General features: G+C 46.1%; 1 protein-coding gene across 1 annotated transcript; it reads right to left on the bottom strand.

The window, feature by feature from the left end:
* Positions 1-664: 664 nt before the first annotated feature.
* ANKLE2 (ankyrin repeat and LEM domain containing 2) lies at positions 665-25,181 on the bottom strand. Its single transcript, XM_055550937.1, has 13 exons — positions 24,906-25,181; positions 16,593-17,063; positions 14,863-15,057; positions 13,113-13,306; positions 12,845-13,033; positions 9,951-10,073; positions 8,071-8,137; positions 6,291-6,463; positions 5,447-5,553; positions 4,547-4,737; positions 3,619-4,255; positions 2,931-3,062; positions 665-2,580 (listed from the first exon to the last, which is right to left on the bottom strand). The coding sequence occupies exons 1-13, from the start codon at positions 25,090-25,092 to the stop codon at positions 2,358-2,360; spliced, it is 2,889 nt and encodes a 962-aa protein (XP_055406912.1). The 5' UTR covers positions 25,093-25,181; the 3' UTR covers positions 665-2,357.

Raw genomic sequence — 25,181 nt, 5'->3', positions numbered from 1 at the left:
TGCGGGTCTCCACACGGAATGAGAAACATGCCTCTGACTGCCTGAGCACACCTGGCTTGGGGATGGGATGGCGATGTGCCCAGTGACTGGCAACTGTACCCTACAAGACAGTCACCCTACAACCATCCTCTCTGAGCTGTGAACGCTTCTGGAAACATCCAAAAACTACCCCAGAAGATCTGATTGCGTGTGTGGCGCCTGCTCTTCCCCAGGAGAGGGGACCCTCTGGAGCCCCTGCACTGTAGCCCACGGCACAGCCACCACCCACCATGATGGGGTTCCCATCACCTCTCTCCAACCAAAGACATTACACACTGATTGTCAACATCACAGAAAAAGGCTTCCTATTTCATGGGACATTTAGGAAATATGTGCTAGTTTAACTGATGCCAAGCAAGGCTTTTCACAACTGTGTTAGGAATGAAAGGACCCCAGATAGCAAATAAACCACTATCAGACTGATGTTCTGTTTAACCCAAACACTGCTTGCTGCTGCTGCTGCTAAGTCGCTTCAGTCGTGTCCGACTCTGTGCACCCCATAGACGGCAGCCCACCAGGCCCCACAGTCCCTGGGATTCTCTAGGCAAGAGAGTTTGCTAAAAAGGGCACTTTTCCTGGGCACAGTTGAGAGAGGTCTTTCTAAAAGCTTAGAATGATTACCACATGGTTTTAAAAATAATTTATTCCATTAAGTAGTTTTAAAAAGATGTAAAATTGCCACGGGACACATGATAATGCATTTAGTGGAATCAGGGCCAACTTATATAAACAAATGTGGAGAAATAATCAAAGGTCTAAACTTGAGAAAACAGGAACAGCAGTCTGCAAAGTTAGGGCACATCCCTACTTTAATTTCCATCTGAATACTTATAACAATATACAGGATGGTATGGTCAAATTTTAGAGAAAACAGATCATCACTATGACTACATCTGTGTTCTGATTTCTTTGAGGCTAGAGATGTCTTTTAAAAACGCCATTTGGTTTGTGGAACAGAATGTATTTTTCTCTTATGTCTAGGTCGTCTGCTACACAAGTGAGAACACCCTGTGTAACAACCTTTTGAATTTTAAAACCTTAATCTCAGGTCTGATATTCCTGACCTATGTCTTGTTACTGTGTGAAAGAAATAAGCGCTTTTTTTTTTTTTAACGTAAGTTTCAATTCAGAATCTTTACAAATAAAAGACTCTCACTTATGTCTACCTCCTATCACTGTATAGTCTCAAAGAGTAAGTTCAGAAGAATCAAAGGGATTTACAAAAGGCACTGGACAGCAGACGCATTGGTAGTTTTCACTTTTGATCAAACACTGGCAATGCCCCCAGAACCCTGCTGTGAGTGGTCACTGGTAACACGGGAGAAACAGCCTTCCACTCGGCTGCAATGTCCTAGCCCTCCGGGATGCAGAGCTCTGTATGTGCAAACCCTCCAGCAGGTATGGCCCAGGGGGAAGGAAGACAAACCACACTGAAAGGACAGAACTGGGATCAGATATTTCCTCCAGAGCAAATCTGTCTCTACTAAAACGTGATGCTCTTTCATAAAGCAAGTCCAACTGAAATGCATTCTAAAATACAGGGTACACCTCAAAACCAGGGAACAACATTCAGGTTACTTTATTACACTGCGCTGGCAGCTACATAAGGTGCACTGTGAGAGGCCAAGTGCTGGCGAGAAAGGAAACACCCTCCAAGGACCGCTGGTGAGTGAGTCCTGCGTGAGACTATTCACAGGACTCCCAGCGGCTACCATTTCTCCTCTAGAAAAAAGCTAGTTTCATCTGGTCACTCACTTAAATGTCTTCAGTGACTCCCAACTCTTTAAGTGTCGCTGCAAGTGTCCGACACATGCAAGGCTCTCCTGGATGCCCACCTTGTCAGTGTCTAATCAACGGTTGACCGGCAAAGCAGAGAGGATTTTTTGTCATGAACTAGAAAGTCAAAGACCCTTCCCAGAAAAGGCAGAGGTGCAAACTTCACCTGTGTTTCAGGAAAAGCGCGGAAGGGAGCGCAGCACTGTCGAGGGAGCAGGGGGCACCCTGGCCTCTCTGGCGCCCTCTTCCGTTACGTGTGCACCTGGGGCGGCTAACAGAGCCTGTGTGTAACCACACTGAGGGTTTTCAGAAAATCTGCAGGAGTTTGTGTTCACCTTCTCTCCAAATAACAGAAAGCTAAATTTTATACAGAGTATTTGCAATTTCTAAAATTATTTTACTCTCTAAATAAGGACTGATAAGTTAATCAGAATATTATTTTGGCATGTGAAATTTCAGCAATAAACACAGTACTTTTCTTAACAAACAAACAAACAAAACAACAAAGAACAAACCAAGAACCCCAGCAGTGTGCATGGGCCCTACAAAGTGGCAAGCTGGGCCAGGCGCGCCATCCTGCGGAGGTGGCCCCGGTTGGCAGGGCTGTAGCGCCCGGGGCTGCCCAGGCCGGAGGCGTGAGGTGTGGAGCCAGGCTTCCCAGGGCTGCTGCCTGCAGGGCTGCTTCTCCCAGGGCTGCCGCTAGGAGGGCCACTGACGTCCAAAAGCTGAGACTTCAACTTCCCTTTCAGCGAGGGGCTGGACCAGCTGAGGAAACCAAGAACGGGCAGTCAGCATGGACGGCTGGATGGGATGGGGCGAGTGGAGGCCAAAGACAGGATCTGGGCCCCTGCCCCCGAGAGAACACTGGCAGAGGTGCTGCAAGCCTGGAAGCTGTGGGCCCTGAAGACTGAAAGCTCATTACCATTCCCCACACGAGTGGCATGTGACCCTGAGCAGGAACCTGGGCTACTTCCGTCCCGTACCCACTTGTCAGCAGCACCCTTCTACTTTGTCACCCCAGCCACACGTCAGGGGACTTCCCACCAGCTTGGTTAACGGATCTGTGTGAACTTCCCCACAAATCTAGCAACTCTGATCCCTGGGCCTGTGGGTACCTCTGTCTGTCCAAAGGCGAGTAGCAAAGGACAGTGCTCCTCCACCTGTGTACGGCCGGGTACTGGCGAGGGTCCACGTCCGTGCACTCCAGGGCTGCCAGAACATCCCGATCCAGTTTTGACGGCTCTTCTCTAGAAGGCACGAGAAGAAGCAAGAACCTCCATGATTACACCCAGAAATCCAGCACCACTGAGTCCATTACCACCACCACAGGCACTAGCTGCAGGCTGCAATCCAGGTTGGGGGTGGGGGTGAGGGTGAGGGTGGGACTAGCATGGGCGGGGACGGCAGAGGGAACGTGCTACCCACAGGGAGGAGACCCCGGCCCCAGCCCTGCTAACAAGACGCGCTCTGTGTATTACCACCTCCAGGAAGACAGAGCAGAAGGGGGAACAGGCCATTAGCTGGACAACTGAGACTGACCCCAAGATGGCCTTTCTTCCTAAAACTCATAGGACAGCTCAGTCATGGTGGGAAGTACAGTGGACACAAGGAGGAGCCAGGAAGGAAAATGCTGTCTCCCACTGGCTTGGAGGACCAATGAGGATGGATAGAAAGCCACCAACTCGTGAGACAGATTGAACAAGTGCCTGTCAGGCTGGCCGGGGTGGAGGGAAGTGTCCAAGAATCACACTGGTGCCTGTGCCCACCACCCACCAACACATGTGCGTGCTCCCCAACTCATACCCTAAAAGGAAGAGCCTCTGGACAGGCTCCTTTGAGGCGGGAATCTCCAAGGGCTCCGAGCCATTGCCATAGCGGGGCTCGTGCACAGAACCGTCCGGATTCAGGCACATGTTAGCAATTCCAGCAGACATCTCATTTTCTGTCCTTCCCTGGTTATTTTCAAGTCTATCAGCAGCAAGAGGTTCTAACACGTCACTTCCTCCCGCGTTCACTCTTGATGTCAGGATCTTCTTATCTCTAGTTTTCACTCTTTGATTTGGTGTCTTAGAAAAGCTACTTTCTAGATTCTGCAAGTTCAGTTTATCAAACTCAACAGTCAAGCCAGAGACGGGTGACAGGAGGTCTTCCTCCCCACTCTGGGCCTTGGGCCTCTTCCCACCCAGGGTCTTGCCATCCCTTAGAGGGCTGCAAAACCCATTTCTGCTGCTGTGGGGACTGGTCGGGGCTGAGGCTTCGATAAGTTCTGTCTGCTCCAAGGGGAGGATGTCACACCCCAAGTCTCCAAAAGCAGCTGCCCTGGGCGGGGTGTTGTTTCGAGCTGTGTTTTGCCGGTTTTTTATCTCTTCCAAGCTCATGTCATCATCTTCATCTAGAAACGCCCTCACAGAGATGGAATTGCTGCACTTCCTCTGACGGCCTGTGAGGCAGAGAAACCAGCTCTCAGAGGTGTTGATAAGGGGACTTCGGGATGTCACCGCGCATAGCACAAACCCTGTGACAAGTCACTCCCATGTTCAAAGCCTCCTCCTTGTTGCTTAAGACAGAAAACCTTGGAAAAAGTCAAGCAGGACCTTGCAGACAGAATTACAGGCTGCAGGCCTAGCTGTGCCCCTCAAGGGCAAGAAAATGAGAAGCCACAGGTTCCCACAGACCTGGCCACAGGACGGCTGCCAGTCTCACCAGCCTTGGACGCACTGCGTGTCCTTACCTAGGGCTGAGGCTTCCTCCTGGCGACATGCTGCATTTTCTCCCATGTCTTGTAGGTACTTTTTGCCTACTTCCTGCTGAGTAAGGTATTCTTCCAGCTTTTGCAGGCCTGCCTGGGAAGACAGATCAACAAAACAGCCCAGAAAGTCCCAGTATTCGACCCAGGGATACCCCAGTTCATGAGCCAGCTCCCTGTAAGAATAAAGCAAATTAACCAGTTTTGAGAGCAGAAGAAAAACTCACAGAACTGACTACACAGAAAAGAGCCACTTTATGCTAGAAATGCCCAAACTGCACCTGCAACCTTGGTTTCATTTTATCCTAAATTTGGGGCTGAAAGAGTATGCTTAACTTCCTGAAGCAGTGCCCCCCTCACAGGGTAAGACTGTGCTATGGAATGAGTCAAGGTCACGGGTGAGAAAGGTACCACTTACAAACAAACCATTCCACTCACACCAACACTCACAAGAGATAAAAAAGGGCAAACTGTAAAACTCCACTAACAAAGAACATTTTGGTTATCATAAAACAACAGTACAAAGTTAAAGACAATTCTAGTTTGGGCCAGACATAAATGTTTTGAGGTCCTTTTCAAGTTGTGAACTTAAAGCTGGGCACATATTTTAAGAAAAAGTCTTCCTGTGTGGCTCCTTTCCCCACACAGCCTCATGCTCCTTGGACGCCCCACCTGACTGCCAGGAGGGACTGTTTTCATGGAGCCTTGCTGCACAGGCTGCAGTGTACACCTCTGCAAATTAAACCTTAGTAAAAAGGCTTTAAAGTCTATCAGTAAGGACTTCTGGGAATTACTGTTTTGAAAGTCCCGATCAGCAAGCACACTGGCACACAGCACACAAGACACCACCACTCGGCTCTTTGGCACTTCGTGCTCTTTAAGTACCTTCCCACTCTCTCAATGCCTCTTTCTGGATCAGATTTCCTGACACTGTGGAAGAAGCCCGCTTTCTCTCGAGGCGGGGTTTTCCAGAGTCGGCGAAAATCTTCTGCCTAGAACAGAAAGTGTGTTGAGATGTGCTATGCACCCACATTGCCAGGCAGTGGCCCCGCCCAACCCCAAACACAGTGCAGGCAACATGCCCTCCTGCCCTGGAGCTATGGAACTTCAGTTGTATCACAGCAGAGGCCAGGAGGGACCCTGGCAAGGTCTGGGCCGGGATAAGGGTCAGAACTGAACCAGGAGGCTTTGAGGGAGACCCTACAGACCTGCTGCCCAATAAATGTGTATGCTTTTTATGTTTCATGCAGCTAAATTTATTCCTAACATTTTATAGTTGAAGGTAACTAACCACAGCTTTCTTTTACTAAGAGGAAAGAGTACATACAGGTCAGTATATGAAGTACCTCTGTCTGGAAGGTGAACTTCAGAGTCTGCAAGTGGAAGTTTCCTAGTGACAGCACAAATCCAAGTACAATGGAATGGGCATATGCTGTGCAAGGTCCATGGGCACGGATGGGGGGGGCGCAGGTAATGCCAACATGGGGAGAGTAAGCCCGGGTAAACCTCATTTCTTGGGAGCACCGCTTTTCACATACCTGCTCTAGCTAACAATAATAGGGTCAAGACACTTGTTCCTCCAGGAAAGTTCTGAAGCATCACTGACAACTCATTGGAGTTTCATGAGACCTGGTCTCCAGGACCAAGCACAAAGCAAAAGGCTGGAAAAACCCAGCACTCCTGGTGGGGACAGCCAGGAGTTGTTCCAGAACCTTCCACAGATACTCACCTTGGATGGACTCAGGGGCCCTGCAAAGGCTCGAAGGGTCAGAACAGGGTCTTTGGAGAAGCCTCCAGTATGGCCAATGTGAGAGATCTCGCCTGTCTGGTCTGAAGACCACAGCTCCCCTATCACAGGAGAAGACGTGTCCTCTGCCCTCAGGAGGGGCACATAGTAGTGACCTGGAAGGAGAAAACACATGGGGCTAGGTGATGTGTGTGGACAGCCTGCACCACAATGGCCGCTGCTGCTGCTAAGTCGCGTCAGTCGTGTCCGACTCTGTGAGACCCCACAGACGGCAGCCCACCAGGCTCCCCCGTACCTGGGATTCTCCAGGCAAGAACACTGGAGTGGGCTGCCATTTCCTTCTCCAATGCATGAAAGTGAAGAGTGAAAGTGAAGTCGCTCAGTCGTGTACGACTCTTCACGACCTCATGGACTGTAGCCCACCAGGCTCCTCCATCCATGGGATCTTTCAGGCAAGAGTACTGGAGTGGGTTGCCATTGCCTTCTCCGACAGTGGCCGTTAGGCCCTGGGAATCAGCCTGAGAATCAGCTGGATTATTACCCCACAGGCTCTGCATGCCAGTCAAAGATGTTAACAGTAAAAAGGCTGAGAAAGCTCTGGAGCCAGAGCAACTGAAGAGAGGTCAGTCTGTGCCAGACTCCTGCACCTAACGAGCCCCACACTCTTCCTCTGCAGAGAAATAAGGAGGAGAAGAAAAAAGGAAAGGGGAAAAGCAAACACATGCTTGTTCCCAGGTTCATAGGAGGACTGAGAGGGACCTGTGAACCAGAGCAGCTGAAGAGGAGCTGGAGAAACCTTACAAAGAAGATGCATGTCAACCTCCATCCTCCCCCAACTCCTATTCTGTTTCATGTTACAATTTTGTTATCACTGAACACATATCTCCAAACAGACCTGGAATCACACACTTTGATATGGAACCTGGAAAGGACAAAGGCTGTGAGGCCACAGGGACAATGTGGCAGGAAAGCACCAAGGACACCACGCAAGCGATGGTGGTGGCTGCCGGGGGCCCATAAGACTTCATACCAAGAGGCCTCACCAAGCCCTGCACTAAAGAAACCACCAGAGATCTGGGCAGGAATGGAAATCAGAGAGAAGTAGATAAAGATGAACACACAGGGGAGGCAAAGAGCTTCCGGTATCTGCAGCAAGGCCACTGAGCAAGCTGCTGCCAACTGCTCAAACTCCCTGGAAACAACAGAGAGGAAAAAGGGGGTAAGAAGCCGGGCTTTCCACCGCCAGGTGCCCTGGAGCCTGTAGGCTGGCTGGGACACAGCTTGGGCGCTCTGGGCCAGAGGCTGGAAGCTCCGGGAAACCGAGCAGGAAGGACTGCCCCATGGGCCCTGGTCTGAGAAGCCCTTGGCCTGGAAAGTGGTGATCCAGGGCTGGGAGGTCACAGAAACGGAGATGGGGACAGCCTGGGCAGAGGGCGGTGGAGGAGAGGGAGCCACCAAACGACTGACATAGGGGCTCCAGGCAGGCCTCTCCCGCCTTCTGGCTGCCCTGCAGGCTGTGGCCAAAGAAGAGGGGCCGGAGGCACCTGCTGCCCAAGAGGCTGCAGAGGTCAAGGGGTGAGGCCGCAAGCAACAGTCAAGTGACAGACAACTTGGTCTCCCAGAAAAGGGAAGTGGAACCCAGGGTAATTCTGAGGGGGTCCCAACAGCCCCCTGGCTTCACTCCCATAGACAAGGCAGCCTAGATGCTGCCAGGACCTTCATGGAGGGCCTCCTCACTCTGGGCGCCCACTCCTCACCTTACCCTTTAAGTAGTCTCGAATCCGCTCCTTCAGTTCCACAGATTTGTTTTTGCTTCTTTCACAAATAACCTATTAAAAAAAATAATAATAATAAGTGAACACTCTGAATCGAATTTATCACGTTTTCTTATCATGAAAATGATTTTGCAGAAGCAAGTATTAAAGTCAACACAACAAGGACAGATAGATCCTAACACTGAGTATTTCATAAAGCCCACAATAAAAAATGTATGTTTAACAATGCAATCTTCCTTCTTCAATGTTTTGTAAAAGCTCCAAGGGGCCAGGACAAGGAGAACAAACTCTGAGATTACAGGTAAATTTTACCTTCTTTCTTCATGCTGTCTACATTTCCTAATTTTCTGCAAGGAAAGGAAACCTTAAGGTGAACCATCAATTCAGAGCAGACATGTCCATACCTCAGGACTATACATACACTTCACTGCCTGGGAGCCTATCTTCTACGGTTTGGCTGGACTGAAATACAACTTCTATTGAACAGGGACATAGATGTTTCATTTTTGCAACTACAGGAATCAATGTTCTCAGACATTAGAGAATATAGAGAACTGTAACATTTTAGCTACAAACAATAAAAAACCAATAACCTTAAAATAAAAAGGAAGGAACCACAAAATTACCATCTCCTGCCAGCCTGTGAGAAAAACAAACTACCACTGCACAGTGAACCCTTCAAGTAGTGCACCATTTTCTTTTAAACTCTGTAACTGATTGTGAGAGATGTGCAATGCTTTAAAGAGGTGTCACCACCTACTGTATAGCACATGGGACTCTGCTCATATTATGTGGCAGCCTAGATGGGAGGTGAGTTTGGAGAATGGATACATATATATGTATGGCTGAGTCCCTCAGCCAGTTTACCTGAAACTATCAAGGCTATCATCACGACACAAAATAAAAAGTGAAAACAAAAATGTGTCACCATCTTATATTGAGAACACACACACACACACACACGCACACAGAAAGCTGAGTCAGATTTATCCAAAATAATGGTAATTTCTGAGTTGCAGAATTGGCTGGTAAATTTTATTCTTTTTATGTGAATTCTAAACTTGCTACAGAAGTGGGTGCAACTTACATAATCACAGCAAATGAAAAGGAGGTGCCACTGCCAGAACAGGATCTTACAAATTCTATTTCCACAGGGTTGGCAGGTCCAAGCCAGCCAACAGCTCCCATTGCATGTTACAAAGTAACTCATCTTCCAGTTCTTTCAGGTCCACCTTCCTCTCTACCTCACTGCACAGAGGCACTGCTGCCTTCTCTAAAGCACATTTTGCTCAACTGTTGACATACATTCTGACAAGGCCTGTTCCTAAGGCTTGTATGGGCCAGGTGAGAAAATAGAAGAGGGGCGCAGGACAGCTCCTGGTACACACCGAGAGAACACACGAGCAGCACCATCCTCATCATCACATCATCACCACCGTCTCCATTATCCCTCACCAGTTACCATCATCCTCACCATCGTCTCACATTACCACCACCGCCTCCATCCCCACCATCTCCATCATCCACAACCACCACCATCAGCAGCACAAGCACCACCTCCCACATTCTCTCTGACCCTGGTGAGCTGAAGGATGCAGAGGGAACTTGTCAAAACACAGTGAGCCACTGAGGACAGCTTGACCACCCAGTTCAGGAAAATAAAATCTGCAAACTAGGGCAGTTCACTCCCTCCTGGCTCTACAGAGGCATCTTCTTCAGAGTACATCTTACTTGACAATCAAGCTTCTGTTGCCATAAGGCAAACACATGCACACAGTTACTTGTGTCTTCACAGTAGCTGTGGTTGCAGACCTTGTAATTATTTTCATTTCTAAAACTATGTAATAAGATTTTAATAGGTACTTACGTCTTCAGGTGTTTTATCATATTTATTCCTTGGGTTTTTTACAATCAAAGGGTGTGAAGAAAGCACATTGACCACATCTACGTTTCCAAACTTACAAGCAAAATGCAATGGTGTGTCATAGCCCTGGGAGAAATGCAAAAGAAGAACACTTATATAAACTTTTTTGGTTCATAAAGTTGCTTCAAGTTACTAAAAATAGGTATTTAGTAAAACAAACAAAAACCCTTAAAAATAAAAGACTATAAAAAGGCAGTGTCTTTATAGCTGAAAAGTAACTGGCACACTAGCATACATCTACTTTATGCCAGGGCGTTAGCCCAGCATAACGCTCCGTCCCTGTGTGTCCAGTGGCTGGGGAGAGCTTACAACAGAGCTAGGGTGTAACACCTGGTCAGCAAACAGCAGCTTTAACAATTCAGGGCCCAGTACAGTGTCTTAAAATCAATGCTCATAAGGTAAAACAAATAGATTAAAACAAGATCTAGAATTGAGCAAAGCCCATGATTTGGTCTGTAGTCAGAATTCTCTCCAATGCGTAGTATTGCAATAAATGAAACTCTCCCCTTCTGACTCCACAAGGTTTTCCAATTCAATCCCTCCCCAGTCTCCCCACAGACCAGCAGGCCCCTGAGCTGTGGAGCCACCGCCCCCCGCATGCTCACTTGGATGGCTGCAGACTAGGAGGCAGTTCGGCCAAAACAGAATCTGCTTAGGTCCACCTGCAACCACCACACACATTCCAGCTCTAGGGTTCCTCCCTCTACATGCCATGCTATGTGCTCAGAGCATCTTTCCTAGCTATCTAGAGTCCCCAGGGCCCTGCTGTCCACATCCACACTCCCGGCTCCAGTCCTTCTCCAAGGTGACCCCAGGCCCCAGTGCAAGCAGATTCCCTCAGAGCAGCTCCACCCCCGTTCTGCATCTTCTAAGGTCATCTCACTGTCTCCAGGAGCTGCTGACACCTCCCCTGGCTACCCCACACAGTAAACAGCCAGGGCTCCGAAGACCACTAGGCTCTGCCACACACACCCGGCCCACCCACCGCAGCTGTAGACACACAATAGGATCAGGGCTGGGCTCCAGTAAAGCTGACTGAATGGACAGGCTGCCCCTTGCCAGCCCTGGCTTGACTGCTTTCTCCTAACCAGGCCCTCCCCAGTCCACCATCTACCTGAGCCGCCTCCAGCCCTGTGGCCAAGGCTGCAGCATCACCACAGCTCCCAGCCAGGCCCAGGGGGTTGGGGCCGCTGCACATCAAGGCCAGCTGTGTCCACTCAGTGTTCAAGATATCAGAGTGCAAAGCGCCCTCCACACTCCCCTTCCTTCTGGCTACCCCTCTTCCTCAAGCACATAACATACTTTCCTAACCTGCTCTGAGCTTTAGCAGCTTGACCCCAGTCACACCCCTCACACCTGCCAGCAACTTTCATTCCCGCACAGCTGGGGGGCTCTGGTTCCTCTAGCCACTCCTGGCTCATCCAGCCTCTCCTCCACACCACACTCTCTGCTGAGCCCTGGGCTTGGAGGTCAACACTTTAAGCGATTCCTACTCTCAGTGCCTCGTGGTCGAAGAATGGGATCTGTAACACCTAATTTCAAGAACTTATCCAGTGGCCTCTGTGGACACACATGCATGTTTTCAACGAGCGCTACACAGGCATGAAAAACACTGCATTACACTTCCGGCAGGGCACACAGGCCTGTATCGCATCAAGAAGTCACACTTCCCAACTGCACTGTCACACACCCTGATTCAGTTTGTTCACACTTAGTCTAATATACTATGACTTTGTTCTCTCTGGCCTATTTCACACTTACTACTGCTTTCATGTAACCACTGTTTTCTCTTTTATGCTCTTCTTTAATTTTGCCAGCATGGCCAAAATTTTTCCCTTCGTCCTTTTCTCTCTTGTGAGAAAAGTTATTCTTGCTTCCAGTTCTGCATTTCAATGTATCATATTCAGTATGTTACAAAATAATCCACTAGGCTGTCTTTATTTCCTCTCTTGCCAACCATGACTTCTCAAACTCCTAGGTTTCACTCAGAATTTACATCCCTTGGCTCTCAGCCATCATTGGGTTCTCCCTTATATAAATATGTAAAACTCTTCTGTTTCAAGAATCCTTACTTAAGCCTTATGTACCATTAAAAATCACCCCACTGGGAGGCCCCCTGGTTGATCAGTGGTGAAGAATCTGCCTGCCAATGCAGGAGATACAGGTTCAATCCCTGGGTGGGGAGGATCCCACGTGCGCACAGCAACTAAGCCTGTGCACCACAGCGACTGAGCCCCCGCTCTAGGGTCTATGAGCTGCAGCTACTGAGCCTGCACGCTGCAACTAGAAGCACGCGCACCTCGAGCCTGCACTCTGCAACGAGAAGCCACTGCAGTGAGAAGCTTGCACGCTGCAACTAGAGAGGAGACCCTGCTCTCCACAACTAGAGAGAAAAGCCCAAGCAGCAATGAAGATCCAGCATAGCCAAAAATAACTGAATAAAATATTTAAAAACAAAAAAAAAGTCACCCCACTGAACATTTTAACCCCACAGGAAATATTCTTCACATAATGTTAAATGTAAACAACAGACATACATAGGACTGTAAGGCACCAAAACCTTTTTACTTCCTGCTCCCCTTAGCTCTGGGGCATTCACTCCCCCTCCTTTCAGCTCAAGCCTCTCTGAACAAAGGCCAGGAGGGAAGTGCCCTGGGGGCGGCTCCACCCCACTTGAGATCCAGGTATGCAGGCCAGCAGGGGGCTCTTCTCAAGTGTGACCGGGTCTGCTCTCGGACCTCAAGGAATGCGCATCTCCTCTAAGCTGACGCAGCGCAAGGACGCGGTAAATAAATACCCAAATACTATTTCCACCCCAGGATGGCTACAAGGCATACCACTCTGTCCGGTGTGTTGAGGTACAGGTCCACCACGTAGCAAATGCGCTTCTCCAGCATGTGCGGCTCGTCATCCGGGTACATGAGCCGCATGAACTCGGGGTTCTCCAGCGTCTCCAGGGTGAGCTGGCACACAGCAGCCTGGTTCTCTTTGGCAGCCACATGCATGACATTGTACCGACACCCTTCCTGAAAGAAAACGGCAGACTCTGAGCTTAGCTTTCATCACCTGTAGTCTTGATGCTAATGATGCTAGAAGTAGGTTTACCTGTACGATGGTTGGGTTGTCCCCTGAACCAATCAGATACCGGGGATTACTCCAGATGAGGTCGGAAAAGGCGTCTTCGTCTCCCTTCTCCACAGCTTTCCGTAGTTTGGCAGTGAGGTCTTGTGTGCGTGGATTTTTATAGCTGTTTGCTCGCTCTTTGCTTGCTGTTTCTGACTCAGACAAGTACAACCCGTCTGTCACAAAGAGACAATTGAAAGACACTGTATTTCACAAACATTTTATCATCATCCACTATGTGCTTCACTGAGGGCAAGAAAAATCTTTCCCATAGACACTGATGATCTACTTGGGAGTAAAAGCTTAAGAAACAAGGACGATCTGCAGCAGATGGACGCGTGTCCCAGCCTCGGGCAGTGAAGGACAGGCTGTGAAGCTCAGCAGGGGGAGGAAGGATATGGGCACAAGGCCAAGGATACGATCCACTCCTGCACGGGACCTTGCAAGAACAAAGAGCATCCCCAGCAAGGCAGAGTCAAGAGGAAGGTCTACCGGCTGAATCACAACACCTGTGTGTGTGTGAAAGCCATTTGAGGAACTGTCACCAAACGTGAACAGGGAAACCTGTAAGTATTGGGAATCATCCTGGCTTCCATGGAGGAAGCGCCTCCATGAAGCGATAGAAGAGGAGGCACACAGTACTCTTTTTTTTTTTTTTAATCACTTATTTATTTTAATTTGGCTGCACTGGGTCTTAGTTGCTGCATGTGGGATCTAGCTCCTTGTCCAGGGATCGAACCCAGGGCCCCTGCATTGGGAGCGCAGAGTCTTAGCCACTGGACCACCAGGGAAGTCCCGACACACAGCACTCTTGATCCAAGGCCAACTGCCTGCAAGGAGAGCCACTTGCTTCCTCAGGAACCCCAGCCAGCCTGGGAAGCAGGGCTGCTGTGAGCTCATGGAGGGGCCAGAATGAGGCTAGTCCACTGGGGTTTTGTATGATGCTGACAGCAAAGGCCCCTCACAAGACTCTGGCCCTGAGCTGGGAGTGGCAGTGGCCAGGTTTCCGGCTGGATGGCTCCCGCAGGCAAGCTCAACTACTGGAGAACTCTTTTGAGGCCAAGCAGGTACCACTTGGGCTTCCCTGGTGATGTGGGGGTAAAGAATCCTCCTACCAATGCAGGAGATGTAAGAGAATGCAGGTTTGACCCTGGTCGGGAAGATCCCCTGGGGAAGGAAATGGCAACCCACTCCAGTATCCTTGCTTGAAAAATTCCATGGACAGAGGAGCCTGGGGGGCTACAGTCCACGGGGTCACAAAGAGTCGGACATGACTGACTGAGCACATGCACAACAAGGTGCTTTCACAAGTACAGGTGCAAGCAAGTACCACGAGTCTTAGAAGAAGGTGTAGCTTTGGGGCGGAAGTAGATAGGTCTCAGCACCTAAAAAGGCTTAGAACCCAACAGGCTGCAGGAGAGAGTGCGATAAGAGGGAAAGAACACAGGGCAATGGAGGCCCTTTCGCTGCTTCTCCCACGGCCCTGTCAGCTTTGGGGCCTCAACAGCTCCCTGGTCCACTCAGCTCCTGTTGCCTCAACCCAGACCAGCCAACTGACCCATCCTCCTCCAGTGCTCTGTGGCCCGGGCCTCAGTTCTTTACTCTCAGCACACTGGACTTCTCTCAAAGGTGGAGAAAACTAGTTACCAAGAAAGAGGGTGTAAAATACCCAGGAGTAAATCTGACAGTAATGCCAGATATGAACTGCTATATAAATGAGCTTTTAACCCACCATTGCTAAAGACTGGTGCCGTTTTCACAGGAGAAAGTGGTAAAGAGGTTTTGCTTGGAGAAGGGAAATAATCACAACTTCCTCTGGCAAATTTCTCAGCATCTTCTCGGTTTGTAAAAGCTTTGAATCGGGATCCTTTGTTCATCTTGACAGCTTGTAAGGCTTCCTTTTTATCTTCATAAACGTGAATCCTTTCTGTATGGGAAAAGCGACAAAGGAAAATCAGAGATGATTAACTGGAGCCCTTGTCACCTAATTCACACTTGAAGCCCCCTGGGTTTGTTAATTAACAATTGTTACCCAATAGCCTATTTTTTCTCTCATTAATATTTCAGATTTTTAATCTTCAAAAAAAAAAAAAAGGGCTTCAGTTAGCAAAAAGAACACAGAAAGTTTGATCATATGACTATGCATGGATATAAATGATAAATATTTTATATATGTATATGCAGTTTTTACACCTAAGGATATAAAAATAAAATTTAATAATTTTAAAAGTAAGTCAAATAACTATGACTATTAGACTTCCCTGGTGGTCTAGTGGTTAAAAATCTGCCTGCCAATGCAGAAGACATGGGTTCAATCCCCGCTTTAGGACAATTTCCACATGCCATGAAGTAAGGCAACTACTGAGCCCTTGCCCTAGAGCCTGTGCTCTGCAACAAGAGAAGCCACAGCAATGAGAAGCCCGTGTACTGCAACTAGAGAAAGCCCAAGTGTAACAACAAAGACCCAGCACAATCATAAATAAATAAATAAAAAATACACACACAAAAAAAGGGTACTAGATATAAAAATAAGGCAGGTTTCCCTTATTTGAAAAGACCAAAAGGGAAGTTTAATAACATGAGTATGGTTGACGGAACAGAAACAAGATACTTGTTTTCCCTTTTCAGATAGACAAAAATGTACATTTCATATTATAGAGAGGCTAAAGTCACTCATTCACAGAAAATAGTAATATCTTTTGGAGGACCGTAGCTTTCAGTTTTAAAAATGCATACTGAAAAAAAATACAAAAAACCTTTTGACCTGACACTCTTACCAATTTTATAAAAATAAAAATAATGTATGTACTTACATATATATGTTAAACGTAAATTAAAACATATTAAAAGTATAAAAGTAATTAAAATTTAAATACATAAATAAAACATAGTAAGCAGGGTCAGGAATGATACACAAAACAGTAAGATCTGGGTGGGGAGGAATAAATTTCATCTTTATGGACTACACATATATATATATATAAAATGTACATATTATGTACACTGTTTACAAAAAGTAACTTCGTTCTGATCAATATCAAGCTTTCAATACTTCTTTCCAATGCTATTTTAGTCTTATTTAAAATTACAATTATTTAATGTTGAAAATTATAACTTCACTGGCCATTTGCATTCATTAATATAAAAGGTGGTCAGGTTACAGAGAATTAAAAAAAAGTGAGGGAGATGATTAATCAAAAAATGGAGCCAGTCCATAAATATTTATAAGTGAACTATATCTTCATAGAATCCAATTTCCTTAATTTCTAAAAATTCCTACAGATTTACAAAAAATTTAGGAGCGTTCTATATAAAAATGTGAACAATGGTTAGTTTGAAGGAATGAGATTATGGTGACTAAAGTCTTCTTTATTCTCTTCTGTAGTTTGTGATCTTTCAAAATCCCTCTCCCCTGATGTAAATGAACCACCTGTGTAAGAGACACCCCACTGGTCACATTACCATTTCTTGCTGGAGTGTCCTCGAAGGCTGGGCACACCCCGTAGTACAGAGGCACCTCTGCAGAGGCCCTCAGCACGGCTTTCTGGCTGTTGACACCACCTGAGGCACTGAAGGGCGCTGAACAGGTCTTAGATGTCATGGCGTCTTCCTCCGGAGGATTCAAGCCCACACTATAACCAAAGTCTCTGTCTTCAGAAAAGCTGACCTGCTCAGCTGGGCTCCCTACTGCAGACTTCACAATCCTTTCTGTGTCCTGGCCCAGGGATGGGGCATCTGCGGCACTAGGGTCAGGCAGGTGTGAAGGCAGTGTACCATGCTCTAACAAAGCCTGAGCCAGTTTTTTCTCAAAAATGAACCTTGTTGTTGATGTAATGGGTCCACATTTCAATCCAGCTTTGACAATCTCTTCTCTAAGCTCATCTGGATTCAGGAGCTTCAATCGCGCCAAGATGGTATCCATTGTCATTTTACCTAGGCCCAAAAGAACGAAAATCAATTTGATGGTTGTAAGTATGTCTTTCCTTAAACAAATTCAGCAAAGTTGCAGGATACAAGATTCATGTACAGAAATCTGCTGCTTTTTTATACACTAATAATGAACTACCAGAAAGAGAAAGTAACAAATCCTGTTTAAAATAACATCAAAAAGAATAAAATGCCTAGGAATAAACTTAACTATAGAGGTGAAGACCTGAAGACCTGTGAAGACAGACATTTCTCCAAAGATACACAGATGGCCAACAGGGACATAAAAGGTACCCAACATCACTAATTATTAGAGAAATTCAAGTCAAAACCACAATGAGATATCACCTAACACTGTCAGAATAGTTATCATCAGAAAGTCTACAAATATCAAAGGCTGGAGATGTGGAGAAAAGCGAACTCTTGTACACTGTTGATGAGACTGCAAAATGGTATAGCCACAATGGAAAAACAGTATGGAGGTTCCTCAAAAAACTAAAAACACAACTACCATATGATCCAGCAATCCCACTTTTGGGATATACCTATCTGTCTATACACACACACCAAAAGGAAACAGAAACGCTAATCTGAAAAGATATGAGCACCCCCAATGTTCATAGCAGCATTATTCACAATAGCCAAGCTACAAAAAAATGAAATTTTGCCATTTGCAACAACATAGAAGTGCTTGGGTGGTATTATGTTTAGTGAAAGAAGTCAGACACAAAGACAAATACTATGTGTAGTTACGTGTATGAGGAATCTAGAAAATAAAACTAGTGACTACAACAAGAAAGAAACAGACTCACAGATAAAAGAGAACTAGTGGTTACTGGTGGGGAGGGAAGGGAGGGGCAAGATCTGGTATGGGATTAAGAAATGCAAACTACTATGTATAAAATAGACAAGGATGAAAAAAAAAATAAAATAAAATAAAATAGACAAGGATGAAGGATAGGTTTACATCACAGGGAATTATAACCATTATGTTGTAATAACTTTTAATGGAGTACAATATGTAAAAATACTGAATCACCATGCTGTAACCTGAAACTAATATTATATTGTAAATCAACTATACTTCCATTTTTAAAAAAAAAGTGGCAAAAGAGCTGGCTTCAGGGAACTCCCTGGTTAGGACTCCATGCTTCCATTGCAGGGGGCTTGACCCTTGATTGGGGAACTAAGATCCCGAAAGCAACACACTGTGACCAAAAAAAAAAAAAAAAAAAAAGGTTGACTTCAAAGCTTCATCTCAATCCATTATTTCCCCATATTCTTTGGAGTCTATGATACAATCTCATCACACCAACATTCTAGGGAGGCCAGCACACTGGAGAAACAGATGCACCACTTGTCGACAGTTGCAATATGCCTGTGTGTGCTAAGTCGCTTCAGTCGTGTCCAACTCTGTGACCCCATGGACTGTAGCCCACCAGGCTCCTCTGTCCATGGAATTCTCCAGGCAAAAATACTGGAGTGGGTTGCCATGCCTTCCTCCAGGGGAATCTTCCTGACCCAGGGATCGAACCTGTGTCTCTTCTGTCTCCTGCATTGACAGTCAGGCTCTTTACCTCTAGGGGCACCTGGGAAGCCCAGCTACAGAATAATTAGGAAGAAATCCCCAGGAAAGCAACTGGACAATGTCCATCAAAACTCCAACTCCAGAAATTTATCCTACAGATACATCTGTACTTTATTCCATACATGATGAGAAATTATACAAAGATTTAAACAGAAGTGCCACAGATAGCTCTGGAAGTCATTTTGCTAATACCGATGACAAACAGCGAATATTTAACATGTGGGGCATTCCCACGTGCCTGGTTCTATCCTAAGCACTCTGTCTGCACTAAGTTATTTAAAATTCACGGTAACTCCACATGAAAGTTTATTGCCGTTGCTCACCCCTGCTTCACAGATGGAGATCCTAAATCAGAGAAGCTAAGTAACTTGTTCAAGTTATACAGTCACCAATCAAATGGATGTGAACTGGAGCTGGAGCTTTCCTCAATACATTTAGAGAAAGAGCAGTTAAATCGATGGTACAGGTTTAAGGACGGTCAGCTAAAATTGGGAGAAGGTAAGAAAGGACAGAGCACGGGTCACTGCTGCAGTTACTGGGGCTGGAGGTGAGGGCTCAGACTAGAGAAACAGGATGTCCTGACCACAGATCAGATGCCAGGGGTGGGTCTGGAGGGACTGTAGTGGGCCCATAGTAATACCTAGGTTTCCAGTCTAGATGCCTAGAAAGCAATTCTCCCTGAGGCAGAGAATATGAAAGATACAAATGGGGATTTAGGAATTGAGCATCAGAGACACCCATTGCACATCAAGTAGGCATTTTGATTTTCAAGTCTGAGATTCAGAAGACATTCAGAGTGAGAAAAACAGAGCTGGGTGTCAAGGGTACATAAATGAGTGCTTAATCCTTGCCTCAACACCTTGTCTCCAATTCACTGGCCTGTCATGCAGCGAGCAGAGTGAGCTTGGATTCAGTAACAGCTGAATGATAGTTATTTCTGTATTTTTCTTTTTAAATAAATTTTTATACCACCTTTCCCCCACTCACACACTCCAAGACTTTAAAAATCTTACTGAAGCCACACGCAAGGCAAAGCAGGGGTGGGGAGGACTGGGGCAGATGTTATGAACAAATGGAGAGAAACTCCACCTGATCCTGATAATTCTCTTTTGCATATACCATCCCTGTGTCCTGACTCTAAAGCTATCTTTTAAAAAAAATTTATTAGATTGATGAAAAAGTAATTGCAGTTTCTGACCATGAATTTTAAATCATTATAACTAGCCTCAAACACATCTTTATTAATCAAAATAGGAACCATTACAATCAACACATTTTTTCCCAATGAGAAAAAAAAAATTCATGCTTCAAGACTTGACGAACTTTTGGAAAACATTTTCTACCTCCTGCTGGTGTGGAAGTGCTTTCCCTGCAAAAAGTTGTTGAGACGCTTGAAGAAGTGGTAGTCAGCTGGTAAGAGGTCAGGTGAATATGACGGATGAGGCAAAACTTTGTAGCCTAATTCGTTCAACTTTTGAAGGGTTGATTGTGTGATGTGTGGCCAGGTATTGTGGAGAATTCGGCCCGTTTTGTTGACCAACGCCAGCTGCAGGCGCTGCAGTATCCAGTGCATTTCATCGATTTGCTGAGCACACTTCTCAGATCTAAGGGTTTTGCCAAGATTCAGAAAGCTGCAGTGTATCAGTACAGCAGCAAAGCACCAACAGTGACCAAGACCTTTTTTTGCTGCAAGTTTAGCTTTGGGAAGTTATCCTTCTCAGAACTTCTCCGTCCAACCACTGAGCCAGCTGTTGTATACAATCCACTTTTTGTTGCATGTCACAATCTGATCAAGAAACGGTTCGTTGTTGTTGAGTAGAATAAAAGCTGACGACACTCCAAAATAACGATTTTTTAAAATTTTCGGTCAGTTCAAGCAGTACCCATTTAACAAGCTTTTTCACCTTTCCAATTTGCTTCAAATGCCAAATGACCACAGAATGGTCAATGTTGAGTTCTTTGGCAACCTCTCGTGTAGCTGTAAGAGGATAAGCTTCAATGATTGCTCTCTATTGGTCGCTGTCAACTTCTAGTGGCCGGCCACTAAGCGCCTCATCTTCAAGGCTCTCGTCTCCTTTGCAAAACTTCTCGAACCACCACTGCATTGTACGTTCATCAGCAGTTCCTGGGCCAAATGTGTTGATGTTTCAAGTTGTCTCAATGCTTTACGGCCCATTCTGAACTCGAATTAAAAAAAAAAATCGCTCAAATCTGCTTTTTGCTTAACATCATTTCTATAGTCTAAAATAAATATAAAATTAACAGCAATAAGTCATCAGCAAAAAAAAAAAAGGGAGAAACACACATTAAAATGATAACATAACCACATGTATTTAAGAATGTATTCCAATATCAAACGGCAAAATTTAACAATGCAAAACCGCAACTACTTTTACACCAACCTAATATTTTTAATTGGAGGATAATTGCTTTATAATGTTGTAAAGATTTCTGTCATACATCAACATGAATCAGCCGTAGTTATACATATATCCCCTCCCCTCTTGAACCTCCCTCCCACCTCCTATCCCTCTAGGTCGTCACAGAGCACTGGGTAGAGCTCCCTACAAAACACAGCCAATTCCCATCTATTTTACATATGGTAATGTATGTTTCAATGCTACTCTCTCAGTTCCTCTCATTCCCTGCTTCCCTGCTGTGTCCACAAGTCTGTAATCTATATCTGTGTCACTACTGCTACCCTGCAAATAGGTTCATCAGTACCATTTTTCTAGATTCCATATATATGTGTTAATATATGATATTTTTCTCTTTCTGACTTGCAACTTCACTCTGTATAACAGTCTCTAGGTTCATCCACCTCACTAGATCTGACTCAAATTTGCTCCTTTTTATAGCTAAGCAATATTCCATTGTGTATACACATACACACATATATATGTATATATATACACACAACACAACTTCTTTATCCATTCATCTGTCAATGGATATCTAGGTTGCTTCCACGTTCTGGCTATTACAAACAGTTAAAGCTATCTTTTTAATATAGGCTAATCTGAAGAGGGGTTTGTCCTTGTAACCAAGTAAGCCATGAAGAGAACAATTACATTATATCACTAACTGTGTGACCCTGAGCAAGTTATGTAAACTCTAAGCCTCAGTTTCCTCATCTATAAAACAGACATAATAATAGCTCTACTTCTTAGCTTAACAAGAATTAGGTAAAATAATGCATGTGTTTGACACTGACAAAGTATCCATAAATGTCAGGGATATGAAGTTATTACTAAGTAATACAAGCTTATTAGCCTTGCAGAATACACAGTATGCTAGAAAGTCAACTTGAATAAAGACAAACATATATCCTCTGTTACTGATATCCTTAATACACAAATATTTGCTCATGTGTGGGAAAGAAAAGATAAAGCAGAAAATAATGAGACTAGTTAGCTTCAGGGGAGGGTGCTAAACAGATAGGAAGGCCAGAGGGCAGGGGAGAGGACACTTCTGAATGATTTTATGTTCTGACTTTTAGTAACACGTCTGTGATTCACACACACACAAACTATGTAAATAAACAAACAGATAGGGGAGACCTCCAAGTGGAATACAAACCAAAACAAATGTGCTCATCAGTATTACAAGTTAGTAACATAATGAATGGGAGAAGGAATGTAGCCACTGAAAAATAACATGTGATGCTTTCCTCTAAGGGTAAAGACAGAAGGGCACACAGACACTCCAGCTGGAAGGCAGGTTTTCACAGTGGTCTAAGTTAGTGATTCTGAAGCTTTTTGTGTGTCCTCTAGGTATCAGCAAATAATGGGATATATTGTGGCTGCTGAGACCCAGGCTCCTCACTGACAGAGAAGGGAGAGGCTACAACAGGCCTCAGAAAATTTCTGTAAAGGGCCGAGAGTAAATTTTGAGGCTCTATGAGCCGCCAAAGAACCTACAAACACTCAAGAGCCATAGATGAAAGATGGCTGTCTTCCAAAAACAGGTAGGAGCCAGATTCGGCCTGTGGGCCATAGTTTACTGACCCTTGGGCTAGAGTTAGAAGCATCTGCAACATGTCCATTCATTTGATAGAGACATAGAGATACAGATTAAGAAACTGAGGCAGGTCTGTAGACTATAACACTTCCTGACTTTACTACTAGCAAGCAGTATGATTACACAAGATCCTAACATTTGGGAATCTAAGTGGATGTATACAGGGTTTCTTTAACTCTTTATTTTATATTTTAATTATAAACACAAGAAGTTGAAAAATGGTACAGAGGTCTTGTGGACTCACCGTGTGGCTTCCCTCAGTGGGACACCTCAAACACTGCATCCAACCCAGGCAGCGGACCCCGGCACTACACACTGAACTAACCACACCCTCACCAGGTTCTGCAGTCACTCTCCTCTTGTGTCTTTGTATGTAACTCCGTGACCGCTTACCATATGATCGTTTATCACACGAATAGCTTCACACACACATGCTAAATTATTGAACTGTTCCATCACCACAAAGATCTTCCTGCCAACCCTTGACTGTCATATCCAACCTCCTCCACTGTTCTCTACCCATGAAAACCACTGAGGAGTCCTCCGTTGTTATAATACCTTCACTTCACGTTATATAAATGGAATTATACACTACAGATCTTTTGAGGTTGGCTTTTTTCACTCCGCATAATGCCCTTGAGATCCATCTGAGCTGCTGATGGATCAACAGTCTGGCCTCACTGCTGAGCAGCATTCCACAGCATGAAGGTGACAGTTTTATCCTTCAGACACATCTGGGCTGTTCCAGTTTTTGGCAATTACAAATGAAGTTATAAACGTTTGCATAAGGGTTTTCGTGTGAAAATAAGTTTTCGACCTTCTAGGATAAATGCCCATGAGTGAAGTACAGGTTCAACTATTTGAGAAACTGGGAGTTTGACTTCAGAATGACTGCACCTTTAAATTTTTTACCAGCAGTAAATTAAAAAAAAAAAAAAAATTTCTATCAGCAGTAAATGAAACCCAGTTTCTCAGGGTTTCCACTAGCATTACCAAATGTCATTGGTATTTTTTATTTTAGCCATTCTCATAGATGTGTAGTGATATCTCATTGTAAGTTTAATCTGCAATTTCATGACTGGCTAGTGATGCTGAACATCTTTTCACATGTGTTTATTTCTTCTGTACCATTTTTGTAATTTTTTGTCTGAAGTGACTTAAAAATATAAGTTAAAAATTTAAAAAGAAATAAATAAGACACTCCAAACTGTAATTTCTTAGACTCTGGTGGCTCAGACCCTAAATAAAGAATCTGCCTGCAATGCAAGAGACCTGGGTTCCTTGCCTGGGTCAGGAAGATTCCCCTGCAGAAGGGAAGGGCAACCCACTCCAGTATTCTTGCTGGGAGAATCCCATGGACAGAGGAACCTGGCAGGCTACAGTCCATCAGGTTGCAAAGAGACGGACAGCGGCTTTCCCTTCACTTTTCAGACACCACTGGCCCTAACCGTCTTCAGTCTTAGTGTCTGCATAGCCTTTCACTGGGGCGTCCTGTTTTCCGACAGGGTTTTCTGTCACAGTGGGCTTTCTGACACAGTACTGACAGTGTACCTGGACACAGCAGTATGCTATTCACTAAAGACGTCACCTGAAACTTCCTGAAGGGGATGAGAGAAGGTAAACAGCCAAAAACCCAACAGGCTGGAGGGCTAGCTGGACCTGTGTCAACAGGCCTGCATCTCCACATGGCTTCTGCCTTGGACTTGTCATCCCCGCCGTGCGGGACCTTCCTGGGGCCTGCTCCCTCAGCTGTAAACACTAAGTCATCTGTAAGGAGCGCTGCAGCCCCAAGAGATCTAGGTAGGGTCATCAACTGTGCTTTCTGCTAATAAAATTCTATCTCCTTATCAGGGTACTTGAGAAACTGTTGTTTATCCTTCAGGAAGAAACCAAACTTGCCGGCAACGCGGTGAAAGAAAACTGAACGAAGGAGGATCTGGGATGCACGCAGGGTGCACACTGCCTTCTCGGTCAAATCAGGGGGCTCAAACCCACAAAACTGGGCACAGACGTGCTCCCGGGCGTCCAGCTTTGCGGCGCTCTCACCATCTCCAAGTCAAGGACTCGCGCGTTTTACTTCAAGTCTCTTTCCCAGAACACCGACTCAGGCCGGGGAGAGGGATCCAAGCCCGAAGAGGAGAAGCTCGGGGGAACCCGAGCCGGGGAGGCGGGTGGGAGAAAACGGGAAGGAGGACCCAGGCCCGGGCAAGGGAGCGGGCCCACCCGCGAACCGGTCTTACCTGAATCCGGGGCTGGGCCCGCGGCCGCGCGGAGCGGCGGGTCGGGTGGACCGCTCTGACCCAGGCCCCGCGGCCGCCTGTCCAACCGCCGCACAAGCCAGCGCACCGCGATCAGCAGCACCGAGGCGCCCAGCAACTCCCAGGCCAAAGCCGCCCACTCAGTCGCCGCCAGCCGCGGCCACAGCATCGCCACAACTGGCCCGGTTGCCGCCGCCGCCGCCGCCGCCTCCGCCGAGGCCCGCTCGCTCGAGGACCCCACGCGCCAGGCTGCCTGCA

Source organism: Bubalus kerabau, chromosome 16 (genome assembly GCF_029407905.1).
Source record: "Bubalus kerabau isolate K-KA32 ecotype Philippines breed swamp buffalo chromosome 16, PCC_UOA_SB_1v2, whole genome shotgun sequence".
Lineage (NCBI taxonomy): Eukaryota > Metazoa > Chordata > Mammalia > Artiodactyla > Bovidae > Bubalus > Bubalus kerabau.
This window is presented reverse-complemented; position numbering and strand designations above follow the sequence as displayed.

Coding starts and splice junctions, on each gene's coding strand:
- ANKLE2 (XM_055550937.1), bottom strand. CDS start 25,092: ATGCTGTGGCCGCGGCTGGCGGCGACTGAGTGGGCGGCTTTGGCCTGG. Junction 17,064..24,905: donor GGGCCCAGCCCCGGATTCAG/GTAAGACCGGTT, acceptor TTTTGGGCCTAG/GTAAAATGACAATGGATACC. Junction 13,034..13,112: donor ACAACCCAACCATCGTACAG/GTAAACCTACTT, acceptor GTTTTCTTTCAG/GAAGGGTGTCGGTACAATGT.